Here is a 14,257-nt window from a genome sequence, read left to right as displayed (position 1 = left end):
TTCCTTTTCTTATGGTCAGTGTTCTGTCAGTTGTCACTCTAGCTTCTGTGAGAGGCTGAGAGAGTTAGTTTAATAACTTATACATGAGTTAAAGTAGCGCCCGTTGTGTTAATAATTGGTTTATTAATAATATTTTTGTCAAGTATATTGTGGCAAGAAGTGAAGGGGCAGCTCTATAAACTAATCAAAGTCTACCGATTTCATGGCAAAAAGACCAATTCTTGATAGAACATCATTTCCTCGTAGGCTTTTAGCAGCCTGGATCTGATCAGCAAGTGAAATTTCTCCTCTTGTTCTCTCTTTCCTTATCAGTTCCAAGTCCAGATTCTCCAGTTTGGCTGCAACTGAAACTACCCTATCCTTTACAATAGAGACTTTACCAAGGCTTGTTTTCTTCTTGTGAATCTGCAAGACATCAATGCCAAACCAAGAATTTATCAAGTTAGTTTCTTCTTGTTTTTTCTGAAGCGTCCAAGGAATAACTTTACCTTTGTGAGTTTCTTCTTCAGTTTAGAACGTGAGCTAACGGTTGCATTCTCTTTGTTCTGCTTTGGTGTTCGAGTCTTTACTCCTCTTTGGTCTCTCTCTTCTCGTTCTTTCTTCCTTTCTTCAACTCTCCTCATCTTCTCTGTCTTGACTTGTGCAGCTCTCATCTTGGTTTGTTCCTTTGTTCTTGCTTTCTCTTCAGACAACTGAAATTGCTCAGATGAAATCTCTTGTTTAGATTTTTCGTAGCTGTCCCAATCAAGTTCCACCTCACTACTTCCCCCTCTCCTTGCAGCTTCTGCAATGTTCTCTGACCACAATAAGGTGAACTTCTCCTTTAATCTCTTCGATCTTGACCTCTCAGCCCAAACTTGTTTAACTGAAGCTCTTATCTTCTCCTTGGTTTCATCACTGCAATACACAAACATTATGGCCTCAGTGTGGTGTGTAGATACACTGAAACAGTTACAAACTACATGTAAACAACAGAGCTACTACCTATGTGGTTGTTGATGCTCAGACATCTTATCCCGAACCTGAAAAGAAGGTAAAAGAGTTCAACTTCGCCATATAGGTTTTGTCATTTTAACGAGTAGAAACAGATTTGAATGAGTCTTACTTGACATCACCTTGGGATTTCTCAAAGCTTCAATAGTTCTCTCCTTGATTCGTCTTCGAGTGTCTGTTTAAGCGATTGATCAAACTCAATTCACAAAAAAGTAGAAAATGAAAAAAAGATTTACGACTTTCTCTAGCCTACCTTCAGTGTGTTTCCTTCCTTTGTTCCATGGTACCTTTCCTCTATTAGCTAATCCAATCTTCCTTCTCCTCTCGTCTTCCTTCACATTCCTACCAGCTTCACTCTCTTTCTCCATAGCCTGCATCTTTAAAAGACTAGGCTTGACTTGTTTGCTAGTGATCTCAAATACATTGTACAATGACCGCACAGTAGCAGTAGATTTCAATTCCAATTCTCTGTTAGATTTCAAGTAATTTGATTCTTTGAGATTCCAGTAAACACATCGAGTTCGAGATTGAATTGGGTACTTCATCTCCATCGATAGCCCTCTGCAAAGAAAAAAAAAAAAGAAGAACAGTACTTGCAAATCAAAACCACTATGTATATATTGAATAGGTAAGTGGCAGATAAAACAGTTAAGCACTCACATTTGTAACGACACTCCGGCACGGAGATGAACCGGGGAAGAAAGTGAAAACATTTTGTCTTCGAAAATTCTCAGCTCAGTTACATCGTTGTCCCAAACGCTAAGGTAATTTTCCGGCGACACCCCATTGTTGAAGAAGTGTGTGCAGAGACGGCGGGAGAAACAGATAAGGTGGATGGAGGAGCAATAATGGGCCCTTAATAGGCCTAATTTATTTAATTCGTCATCCCTTGAAATTGTTTATAAAATCATCTCAAGAAGCCCAATTAAGGTGGATGAAGGCACTTAATTGGGCCTTAAATGGGCCTAATTTGTTTAATTCATACCCTAATTACCAATTTTGTTGGGCTAGGTGTTATAAATAACTAACCTCGCCGTCTTTTTTTGTTTCTTTGATTACTTTTTTTGTGGTCTCGTTGTATCGCTGTCTCCACCTCGATTAGGGTTAAGGATTTGAGGCGAAATTCATCTTCAACCATACAACCAATCTTCAATCATGGATATGCTGAAGAAGCGAAGGCTCGACGAGAACGGCAACGGGATCCTCAACGACGTCTCTTCCCGATTGACTCCACACGACGCGAGGAAACTCATCGAGCGATTCTCCACCGATCAGCTCCTCGACATCCTACAAAACGCCGTCGCGCGGCACCCCGACGTCCTCGAGCTCGTCCGGTCGACGGCCGACTCGGACATCACGCAGAGGAAGCTCTTCATCCGCGGCCTCGCGGCGGAGACGACCACGGAAGGTCTCCGATCGCTCTTCTCCGCTTACGGAGATCTCGACGAGGCGATCGTGATCCTCGACAAGGTGACCGCGAAGTCGAAGGGGTACGGGTTCGTGACGTTCAAGCACGTGGACGGAGCGCTCCTCGCTTTGAAGGATCCGTCTAAGAAGATCGACGGGCGCGTGACGGTCACGCAGCTCGCCGCCGCTGGGAATCAAGGTGGTTCTGCTGGTGCTGCGGTGTCGGCGAATGTTTCGGATGTGTCGATGAGGAAGATTTATGTGGCGAATGTGCCGGTTGATATGCCTGCGGATAGGTTGTTGAATCTGTTTTTAGCTTATGGGGAGATTGAGGAAGGTCCTTTGGGGTTTGATAAAGTTACTGGGAAGTCGAGAGGGTTTGCTTTGTTTGTGTATAAGACTCCTGAAGGTGCTCAAGCTGCGCTTGCTGATCCTACTAAGGTGATTGATGGAAAGCATTTGCAGTGTAAGTTGGCTATTGATGGTAAGAAGGGAAAGCCACCAGGTGTTGGTGGTGTTGGTGGTCCGGGTAAAGATGTTGTTGCTGGGCCTGGAAACGGTCTTGGTCATGGTCATGGTAATGGAATGGGTGTGGCTCCTCCTCCTGGAGGACCTTATGCTGGACCTGGTGGGGTGGGTGGTTACGGTGGGTACTCTGGAGGACCACCACCGCAGCATCAGATGAATCACGCACCGTCTTCTATGGGTGGTGGTGGTGGATATGGAGGTGCGTATGCAGGTCATTATGGTGGATACGGTGGTCATCCAGGATCTGGGGGCTATGGTCTTGGTACAGGTGGTGGTTATGGTGGGCCTGGTGCTGGAAGTGGTCCGTATAGAATGCCACCAAGTTCGATGGCTGGTGGTGGTTATCCAGAGAGTGGGCACTATGGGCATTCATCAGGTTCAGGGTATCCTGGACAGCATCAGCCTGTTGGTTCCTCCACAGCTCCGAGAGTTCCTCCTGGAGGAATGTACCCCAACGGTCCACCGCATTACTGAATGGTGAGATGGTTCTTACTTGATTATTCTTTTCGCTTGGTCTTGCTAGTGTTATTTTGTGCATGAGCATGGTCCTTGCATTTTTCACGTATTCTTCAATGGTTTTCGCATGTAGTTTGTTTGTTTGTTTGCTAGAAATTCTCTGTTAGTACAATTGTTTAGTTGCAGTACTGTGTCCATTTGCTCCACACTTTGCTTGGGAGTTGTTAATTTCCGCTTGGAGTTTAATTTGTTTGTTAATGCTAATGACGAAGTTAAATTGTGAATGGATGTTTGATTCAGGTTTGTTGACAGGGCGAAGATGGTTTTTGTGCTTAATGGTGATTACGTGATTGCAGCCTCTTTAAAAATCTCTGGATTGATGAATGTATTGCTGCTTTGACCTATGTCTCTCTGCACTTGAATTTAATGTGTGTCTTGGCCTCTGAATACCTAGTTGTTCTCTATGAATGATTAGATTAGGATGTCTTACTTGTATTTGTTTTTTTAATTTCATAGACATAGTTGGCAGATTGGTTTTGTTTGTCAGATTAGTGAACTTTCAATACAAATGGTGTTATTTGTCTTTCTATTTAGTTTCCTGGTTAATATTTTTTTACTCTTCTGGAACATTGACAACAAGGTTCTACTTGTATGTGAGTGATCAATAAAGTGGCACTAGAAGGTTTTCTTTGTGAATCACTTCTGATTGGTTGATTCATATGTTAAAAAACGTGGTGAACATGTGTTGCTTTAGCAGCTTGATATTATGAGAATTGTATTCTACCTTTTCTGTTTGCAAACCAGACATGATAGGAGTTTCTTGGAGAGTGTGCAATCTTGAAGATTGTGATATTATATTGCCAATGTTTGACAAAGAAACTCTGCTTCAAATGACGAAAAATTTAATTTGATTCCTCGTGATATGTTATTACCAAATCAAGAATTACTGTCCAGGATCGTTTTGAGGTTTTTTATTCGATTTTTTACCCTTTTATCGTGTTGATATGTGGTTCTTTTTGGAGTGTTGGTTTTTGATATTTGACGATTATATCTTCTGTTTTGTGGTCACGTTTAACGAGAAGTTTGTCTATTAAAATATTCTGTGAAGACAAAGACTTGTGATCTGATCTCTGGCTTCTTGGCCACAAAAAGACTAGTCTTTTGTGTCACTGTTAGGCATCTATTTGGTTCACACCTGTGACCACTTGGTCTTTTGTTGCACCGTCGTTTTCTTCGTTTCTTCCTTTTTTTTGTTTTTCTTTTTCATTTGGCGACTTAACGGTGCGTCCTCTGGCCTGCTGCAAATATGGGAAGACCGATGGCGAAATCGCTTCGTTTACATAACGTGTAACATGTATAATGAGATGTGTATGTAATCTTGTAAGTTACTAAACATGTTCACTCTATAATAATATGGTTCACTTTCTAATAATTTCAAGAGCGTGTTTAATCAAACAACTTGGGTTAGTTAGAGTTTTTAAATGACTCTGAACTTTCTTAATAAAGTTACAAAAATTATTTTGACTTACATAAATTGTAGTTCTTATTAAAAAGACTAAAAAGACAAAATGATGAGTAATATGAGATTTACACTTTGCGAGTAACTCCAACCATAATACACCAAAACAAGCTTTATTTCCACCTTCTCTATAACACCAAATTTTACAACAAAAACAATTTTATATATTGTTTTATTTTATATTTTTATTATTTGTAATTGAATAATTGTATATTGTTGTTTTGTAACATTATATTTTATGTTTATTTGTTAAAAGTTTATAATTTTATATTTTCAGTATGTATTTAAATTTTAATATTTTGCTTTAACTAATTTATATTATTATATATTAACTTATTTATCATTAACAATTAAAAATATATACTGTTAAATATGAAAAGTAGAAAAAAAAATGAAAAAAAAATTTAGTAACATTTTTTATTTATTAGTAATACTGATTTATTATTAAATGTTAAATAAAATATACTATCTTAATGTGAAAATAAAATGAAAAATATAAAAGACATAATTTATTTATTTTTAGTTATAGATTTAAGCTAATTAATAATAGTAATTTGACTATTTTATTAAATAGAATATAATAAAATATACATTTTTAGTATGGATAGTGTTACAATAAATTAATATAATATTAATTATATGACACAATATTTGATGAAATGGTATAATTTTAAAAGTTATAGTGAAAATAAAATTACATAAAATTTAGTTTTTTGATTGAAATTGCTCTTAGTTAGATACAGTGTACAATAATTTGGAAATAATCATGAGGTTCAAACAACAATATTCTTTGAAAGTAGGTCTGGGATTTTTTTCAGTGATCCGGACGCGATCCGAAATTTGATACGGATTCGCTCCGAAAATTTGGAAAGGCCGGATCCAGATCCAGATAGTAATATGTTGGATCCGTCAAAATCCGATCTAGATCAGATATTTTGATTTTTAGTCTGGATATCCGGATCCGTTATTTATATTAATAATAAACAGTAATATCTATATATAAAAACTAATTTTGTTTATTATATTTTTATTTTTATATATAATAATATATATAACTTTTATATAAAATTTGTAATAGCATACATAAAAATAATTATAAACATTATATATATTTTATTTTATAATTATTGTTAATATTTTATATTTTTTAATATTATTTTTATTTATTTAAAGGTTCCAAATTTGGATCCGAATATTTCAATTTTTAGAAAAATATCCGACATTCGGATATCCGAGAACCCTAGATCCGAATAAGAATAGAAAAATTATGGATTTACCGGATAAAAATTCGAATCCGGGTATCTTGAAATTTTTCGGATACCCGATCTGTCCCAACTCTATTTGAAAAGTTGGAAATGAAATTAAAACAATTAATACTATAATTTTAACAAGAACTAAACAAAAGATTAACCTGTCAAAAAAAATTAACCCAACAAAACAAAAAGACGTGGAGGCATTAAAGCGCAGGCAGAGAGTGACATCTCTCATCATAGTATAAACTATCGTCGAGTGTGAGAGAGAGCTTCATTCACCACATAAAAAAGAGCATCTCCTTAGATTCGCTTTTCCTTCTCTCCTCCAGAGCAAACCCTAGCTTCCAATCTCAAAAATGTTCAGATCTGCGCTCGTCCGTTCCTCCTCATCGGCGAAGCAATCGCTTCTCAGCCGCACCACCTTCTCCTCCTCCTCCGTCCCCGAGCGTAAAGTCGCCATCCTCGGCGCCGCCGGTGGAATCGGCCAGCCTCTCGCTCTCCTCATGAAACTCAACCCCCTCGTCTCCAGCCTCTCCCTCTTCGATATCGCCAACACCCCTGGAGTCGCCGCCGATGTCGGCCACATCAACACCAGATCTGAGGTATATACAATACCACGATTGCCTTGTTCAATTGCTAGATTCGAGATTTGATCGTTTCTTAGATGTGAGATTTGGTTTTGAATTTGTATATAGGTAGTTGGATACATGGGAGATGATGAGTTGGCGAAAGCTCTAGAAGGAGCGGACCTAGTTATCATCCCAGCTGGTGTCCCCAGGAAGCCTGGTATGACTCGTGATGATCTTTTCAACATCAATGCTGGTATTGTCAAGAACCTTGCCTCTGCCATCGCCAAGTACTGCCCTCATGTAAGCCAAACAGCGCCTGATTGCTTGATTTGTTTGGTGTTTAAATGTTAATCTGTTTGTGTGGTTGAATCAGGCGCTTGTTAATATGATCAGCAACCCAGTGAACTCTACTGTTCCAATTGCGGCTGAGGTATTCAAGAAGGCTGGTATGTACGATGAGAAGAAGTTGTTTGGTGTCACCACTCTTGACGTTGTTAGGGCCAAGACTTTCTACGCTGGAAAGGCTAATGTCCCTGTTGCAGGTTTGTCTACACGTCTTTGCAATCATAAGTTTACTTCAAAATGTGTTTAAATGTATCACAAGCCGGAGTCTTAAATTAATTGCTTGTTTGTGTCTACAGAAGTGAATGTTCCTGTGATTGGTGGTCATGCTGGGGTTACTATTCTCCCACTCTTTTCTCAGGTTATACTTCTCTCTCACTTCCTCTCTCTATGTGGTTGAATGTCGAATTTATTACTACTGTGGTTTAGCTTTGTTCGACTAAGTCACTCTGTTTGTAAATAATATATAGGCTACTCCTCAAGCTAACTTGTCGGGTGATGTACTCACCGCTCTCACCAAGCGTACCCAAGATGGAGGTACTGAAGTCGTTGAGGCAAAAGCAGGAAAAGGTTCAGCTACATTGTCAATGGCGTAAGTAATTGTATTGTGCTGACCTTTTCGTAACTATTCTCATCTTGAACTACTTTTGAGTCTTAAATTTTCTGATCATTGTCACAGATATGCTGGAGCACTGTTCGCTGATGCATGCTTGAAAGGACTTAACGGAGTTCCAGATGTTGTGGAATGCTCATACGTGCAGTCCACAATCACCGAGCTTCCTTTCTTCGCCTCAAAGGTAAACCCTCGAAACTTAGTATCAGTGAAACACAGAATGTCTCATGACTCGATAGGAAGAATGTGATGGTTTGATGATTTTGATTCAGGTGAGGTTGGGGAAGAACGGCGTGGAGGAGGTTCTTGATTTGGGGCCACTCTCAGATTTCGAGAAAGAAGGGTTGGAAGCACTGAAGCCAGAGCTCAAGTCTTCCATCGAGAAGGGTATTAAGTTCGCCAACCAATGAGTTCAACCGATTTTTAACTCGGTTATTTTCCCAATTTTCCGGTTATATTATCGCCCTTTCATCAATAAAATCCATGTGTTTTAAGGCTTTTTGGGTTCATTCCCAAAGCACAGAGATAAGACTGTACCTTGTCAAACATGTAGGTTTCTTCCTTTCGGAACAATGATACTTCTGTCATAATCAGATCACAAGTGTGCTTGATTCGTCTTCTTTCTCCACCCTTGTTTACTTTTTACTGTTTCTACAGTTCTTTTTTTTTTTAATTTATGATTTCTGGCTAAATCGTTATGAGCCAAACAAAATTCCGCAAATGGCAAGTGTTTTTGCGTTGAAACCATCTCAACAACTAGAAAACAAATTAATATAAAGAGATGTAATGGTTAAAAGCCATGCTGCATAAGGGCATATGAAGCTTCATGTCTTGATTACAAGTACAATGGCCCTATGCTGGTGATAAGAATACCATGCAAGTACAAAACAAAAGATCAGCTATGGCCAAACTACATATATTATGGATGATAATGGAAAAACCTGGTCATCGACCAAAGATGTTCAACGAGTAATTGTGAACTATTCTAATGATGTTTTTGCTTCACATTTCAGTGGTAATGTCAATGACATCTTGTAGGCACATGCATCCTTAGTTCAAGTAACTAAAGAAAGCTATATAAAGCCATGCAGCAGATGGAATATAGATAAAATTCCAGGACCATATGGTTTAAATACATTCTTCTATGAAGACTATTGGCCTCTGATAAGCGTAGGTGTGCTTAAGTTTCCCCCTGATGTTTTTGAACAGGATGAGTTAGACCTTAAAAGTAACCACACTCATAACTTAATGATCTAAAGTTTGCAAATCCAATGTTCTTAGCGACTATAGGCCAATCAGTTAACTAATATTGCATATAAGCTCAACTATAAAGTTCACGAAGATCGTTTGTAAAGCCTTGTATTCATTGTGTTATTTTAGAGAATCAACCTATATTAAGCTTGCTTTTTGCATATGATTCGCTTCTCTTCTGAAAAACTAAGGAAGATGAACGCAAGGTAGTCATGGATACTCTAAGAAGCTAACTAGGAGTATCAGGTCAGGTAACTAACTTTCAAAAGTATTCCATTATGTTTGGGAATTTGATTACAAGCTGGTAAACTTTTTTTTTTTTTTTTTTGTAACATACAAGCTGGTAATAGAAAGCATATTAGTTCAATAATGGGGGATACAAAGATCAAGAGGCTTTGAAAAGTATTTAGGACTCCCACTCCCACATTGTACCACATTGTATAAGACAAAATAAAAGCAATGCTTTCTCTTTTCTAACTTGGAGGATAGCTCAAAAATGGAAAGCTAGTACTCTAAACTCTTATCCTCTGCAGGAAAAGAAAGTTGTAATCACAGCTACCGCATTTGTTCCCTCCCATTGTATGCAGGTCATGCTTTCAACTCCCTTTGAAAGCTATCAAGCAGATTATAGCTGCAATAAGAAAATTATGGTGACGCTTATCATTGATGAAACTGGGATTCCTTGGATAACATGGAAGAAGCTAGCAGGAGAATTGGTTTCATATCTAAAATTACAATATAGCATTGGCAACTAAACAGAGTTGAAGACTGCTACAACATCATCAATATTCACTTTTAGCCAAGATTTATAAAAGCTAAATATTATCACTGACAAGTCTTTTGGAAGCAGGACCTAAGTGGTAATGCAGCCTGCTTGGAGATGTATACTTCAATGTAATCAACTTTTTGGATCATCGCATTAAAAATGAAAAATCCCATTTTGCTCCCTGTAATGGCTCATTGGCTCTTATATTCTTAAAACATACATATTATTCAAGAACAGACAAAGAAGTATACATGAAATTCACATTTTGTATGATTCATAACGTTATTTTACGGCTTGAAGTAAAATTTGAGAAGTGACATTTTCGAAAAAAAAATGAAAAATCTCATTTTGCTCCCGGCGGGGCTCGAACCCGCGACCTTCGGCTCATAAGACCAACGCTCTAACCAACTGAGCTACGGGAGCTTAACAATTGTTTAATCTGTTAACGCAAAATGAACCATAATATATTCATATTCAAAGTATTTGTAAATGTGACAATACACCAACTTTGTAATTGGATTTTCGAGGAGATAACTAAGATAAATTCCAAATTTTTTTATATACATCAATAGCCAGACCTTCGGTTTTTTTATCTCTAATTCTTCCTTTTTGTTTTCTTTCTTGAAAATTAGTAAATCGAAGCCTCTAAATGAGATTACAAGTGCACATTCTTTAGTTTACTGCAATAGTAAAATCGTAACAACCAATAGTAGTGGTCTAGTAGAAAAGAATACATACCAAAGAAACAAGACATGTATTTATTAGCTTTGACAAGAGTGTTTCAAACACATCATCACTCACAATCTCAGAACTTTTACTTCAAGTTTATACACTCTTACATACATAACATAAAGAGAGAAAAGGAAACACGCAAAGAGCAAGCTCACTCATGGGAACAAACCCTTTGAACTACGACCAGCCAAACCAGTAGTCGAGAATATAGACCAGACCCAAAGAGAACGGGTAAAGCAAGTATGCTATGAAACATGTCCAAAGAGGATACGTTGTGCGGAAGCTAGCGAAACCTCCCATCACCAGACAAACTATGAGAATCACCAACACTTCTGATGAGAAGTTCCAAGTTAATCCTCTAAGGTAAACGATTGCTAGGAACACGGAGAGACACAGAATGTTGTTCATTGTCACTCCACCACATAGCTGCAAACAAACACACCAACAAAGATGGTTTCAGTATAAGGATAAGAAGAGAGAAAGATGGTTCAGTTCATTAAATAAACAGACCTCGGAGAAAGTCAAGGAAGCGGTTCTGATCTTTTTGCGTGAAGCGAAGATGATGGCAGAGACTGCTTCACTTGAGTTGGTTGCTAAAGGCAAAGCGATGAAGGAAATGAAGAAAGATGGGATCCCTGTGGCTGCAGAGAAGTTGTTCACTGTGTCAACCAAAGGATCAGCAAACGCAGCTGCAATGGCTGCTCCCAACAGTAGCAGTAGAGCTGCTTTGATGGTGATCCACTTCGGGTCTGCAACCTCCCCTGACTCCTCATCATTCTCACCGTTCTCATTGTCTCCCAATAAAGCATGCTCTCTCTTTGTTTGCTGCAGAGAAAGAAAAAAACATTAACTCCAGATAGGTTTTTGTGACCTTTAAGTGTGTTCCAATAGTCTCTTACCACATGGAAATGGTCAAGGAACTTCATTGTGCGAGGACCGGCGTCAGGACCAGAAGGACCAGCAGCTCCCATTGCCTGGATAAGCCAATGCTTAATCCCACGGACAAACTCTTCTTGATCAACCTGCGCATCAAGCGTCTTGTCAAAGTCCTGGAGAACTTTCCCAACAGCATCATCCTTGTCAAAATCTATATCCTCAAAGCTGATCCCAATGATAAGCGCCTTAAGTTCAGCTGCTGACAAGTGTCCGTCCTTGTTTGCATCAATCGTCTCAAACAACCTTATTAAAAAAAAAAAGATAAACTGTAAGCAAACCGAGTAGAGTCCTTACTTACAACATCTTTGATCTACTTACTTTCGAATGACATGTTCATCAGGCTGCCCTTCATCATCAAGAAGCCTTCCCAAAGCATGTTGTTTCAAGTGCTTTAAGATTCCTGATATAACATGCTTGTGCTTGGCAAAAGCTAGCCTTCTCCTTTGGATCCATGGTTGGAAGACCTATATATATACATCATCATCACACTCAAGGAAGGGTGACAAAGAGACAACAGTCTAGTGGCTAACTTACCTGATATACACAGTAAGAGATCAACATTAGAACAGAGAGGATTAGAGCAACCAACACAGCCAAATGTCTTCCAGAAGTTGAGTCCAACATCTGAGGAAGCTGGACAATGATGAACGGTATAACAGATATAGCCATTATTCTTGCAGCATAGCTGGTCCAAACATCAACAGTTACACCAGAATCTAAAGCAACAAAAAAAAAACAATTAGTAACATAGTTATATAAGCCAAAAACAAAAGGAAGAATCAAATTCATAAACACACAAGTTACTTTCTGGTTACCTTTAAGATGGAAACCTTTGGTGTCTTGATTGTTGACAGCAATGGAATCACGAAGGTCACACTTGCCAACAACAGTGCAAGTTCCCCAGATTACTGTGAGAAGCATAACGGTGGAGCCAGCGAGCAAACCCATTCCCACAGAGACTTGGGTTTGTGCAGTTGCCGCGTCTCCAGAAAGTCCAGACACTGAACACAAAACACAGAGACATATATAAGATTCAAGAGACCCATCAAGACCAAAAAAAAGAAGTTATATTGACACAAGAAAGACTAAACAAAGATTCACTTATGTCTTGAACCGAGCATTACCAAAATTTCGGGTTAGTCGGTTTTCAGTTCAATCTGGTAGATTTATAAAAAGATTTTGGTTTTTAACCGGTTCGTTAGATTTTTTATACAGAAAGTTCCGAACCGAATTAATCAAATTAACCAAAATATCAAATTAACCAAAATTACCCAAATTTAAGTACATTTTTAACGGAGATATAACCGGAACTCAATATATTAGGTTAGTTTCGGTAAAATTAAAAAAAAACCAAACTACCAACTACAAAACTAAACTTTTCGGTTCGAACAACCCAAATTCTAATTACCGGACAGAACTATCCGACCAAATACCAAAACTACCCTAAACCCAGGCCTACGACTAAACGATAAGAGACACAAGTTATACATCAAAATATCTCACTATTTGATTCACATAACCTAACAAAGATTCACTTTTTTAAAAAAGAAAGAAACAAAACCTTTGACCTACCCATAATAAGCATAGCGTCAGGGAGTGCTCCGAGCATGGGAAGAAACAAACCACCGACGATTCCAGGTCCCAAGATCTCCAGCAAAAGCTCACTTCCCGCGGATAGATAAGTCGCCGCCGTGAACATGAGAAACCCATAAACCAATATCAGAAACACGTTCCCAAGCGCTGTCTTTGTACACGGCATGAACCCATATGTCTGTTCACAAGCTTCCTCTGTCTCTTCAGCCGTGACTCCCACCCTCTTGATAACCGATCCGGAGACGAAACTCCCACCACCGTTGATTCCATCGGAGATGAGAGCAGTTGAAGATGGACGTACGGAGACGAATCGAGCGTAGGCTGATGAAGTGAAGAAGAGGAGGAAGAGGAGAGAGAGTAGAGATCTGAATCTCATGATTGAAAAGAAAACAAAAAGCTAACACTCTGTGGATGAGTATGGTCAGATATATAATTGGAGATATTATTATTACAGAAAGATAAGTTTTGTGTCTTATGTGTGTGTAGTTCGTGTGGGGCAGCTTTTGTGGGAAGATGACGAAGAAGAAGGAAAATGAAGATTAAGAGAGCGGTGACTTTTTACCATATTAACCCTATCATTAATCTTATGTTAACTATTGATTTCTTTTCTTTATACTGGATTTAGAAGAAACTTTTTTTTTTGTCGACGAATTTAGGAGAAACTAATGTAAGAAACAAAACAAAAATTACAAAAGCATTTACTGACAAAATAAAGTCTTGGATCCACCTAGCAGTTACTTGCCTACAGTAACAACGAATTATTTCAGCATTTATTTACTTATTTACCTGTTTTAGGATTATTTTGATATTGTAATATTCCCAAAAAATGATTTATCCAGTGATACAATATATGATCTTGCCATCGTCGTCGTTATAATGTGAAAGCCTTTGTCTTCAATTTTTTTAAAAAAGAATTTGTATTCTATGAAATAAAAATCCATAGTAAAATTATTGTTATTATCATATTAATATTTTTATTTTATAATGATTTTGATGTTTCATGATATAAATCATTTTAAGTTTATCATTTTTTAAAATATATAAATATGTTGTGTTGTGAAATATGAATTATTTTATAAGAATTATGGAATATATTGGTTCTAGGTTTTTGAAAATAATAACTGGAAAGTTAAGAATTAAAATTGTTCTGAACGTTAAACCAAACTTTGGAAAAAGAATTGGGATGAAAAAGCTAGGTAAGGGTGAACTGGGAACTGTATAATAAGCTTCGAATCGCTCGTTAGTGTCATTATTACCTGATCTGATTACGCGGCTACACGTGTGATATTAAACCGATCC

General features: G+C 37.9%; 4 protein-coding genes and 1 non-coding gene across 5 annotated transcripts; 2 read left to right on the top strand and 3 right to left on the bottom strand.

Moving 5' to 3' along the window:
* Positions 1-84: 84 nt before the first annotated feature.
* On the bottom strand, positions 85-1,790 carry LOC108835889 (uncharacterized). Its single transcript, XM_018609111.2, has 6 exons — positions 1,654-1,790; positions 1,247-1,554; positions 1,116-1,168; positions 985-1,022; positions 489-897; positions 85-405 (listed from the first exon to the last, which is right to left on the bottom strand). Exons 1-6 carry the CDS (start codon positions 1,704-1,706, stop codon positions 181-183), a joined length of 1,086 nt encoding a protein of 361 aa, XP_018464613.1. The 5' UTR covers positions 1,707-1,790; the 3' UTR covers positions 85-180.
* Positions 1,791-2,058: 268 nt separating this feature from the next.
* Positions 2,059-3,970, top strand: LOC108850472 (UBP1-associated protein 2C-like). Its single transcript, XM_018624003.2, has 2 exons — positions 2,059-3,405; positions 3,685-3,970. Exon 1 carries the CDS (start codon positions 2,149-2,151, stop codon positions 3,400-3,402), a length of 1,254 nt encoding a protein of 417 aa, XP_018479505.2. The 5' UTR covers positions 2,059-2,148; the 3' UTR covers positions 3,403-3,405; positions 3,685-3,970.
* Positions 3,971-6,380: 2,410 nt separating this feature from the next.
* Positions 6,381-8,300, top strand: LOC108833761 (malate dehydrogenase 1, mitochondrial). The gene is made up of 7 exons (XM_056988873.1): positions 6,381-6,758; positions 6,852-7,025; positions 7,099-7,267; positions 7,367-7,428; positions 7,538-7,659; positions 7,747-7,864; positions 7,953-8,300. The coding sequence occupies exons 1-7, from the start codon at positions 6,513-6,515 to the stop codon at positions 8,088-8,090; spliced, it is 1,029 nt and encodes a 342-aa protein (XP_056844853.1). The 5' UTR covers positions 6,381-6,512; the 3' UTR covers positions 8,091-8,300.
* A 1,746-nt stretch (positions 8,301-10,046) lies between these two features.
* Positions 10,047-10,120, bottom strand: TRNAI-UAU (transfer RNA isoleucine (anticodon UAU)). Its single transcript has one exon. It is a non-coding gene; the product is annotated as a tRNA-Ile (tRNA).
* A 312-nt stretch (positions 10,121-10,432) lies between these two features.
* Positions 10,433-13,396, bottom strand: LOC108850419 (sodium/calcium exchanger NCL-like). Its single transcript, XM_018623960.2, has 7 exons — positions 12,938-13,396; positions 12,181-12,366; positions 11,900-12,081; positions 11,684-11,829; positions 11,329-11,608; positions 10,940-11,254; positions 10,433-10,855 (listed from the first exon to the last, which is right to left on the bottom strand). Exons 1-7 carry the CDS (start codon positions 13,332-13,334, stop codon positions 10,607-10,609), a joined length of 1,755 nt encoding a protein of 584 aa, XP_018479462.2. The 5' UTR covers positions 13,335-13,396; the 3' UTR covers positions 10,433-10,606.
* Positions 13,397-14,257: the final 861 nt, after the last annotated feature.

Source organism: Raphanus sativus, chromosome 1 (genome assembly GCF_000801105.2).
Source record: "Raphanus sativus cultivar WK10039 chromosome 1, ASM80110v3, whole genome shotgun sequence".
NCBI lineage: Eukaryota > Viridiplantae > Streptophyta > Magnoliopsida > Brassicales > Brassicaceae > Raphanus > Raphanus sativus.
Note: the sequence above shows the minus strand (reverse complement) of the source record. Positions and strands in the feature narration are given on the sequence as shown.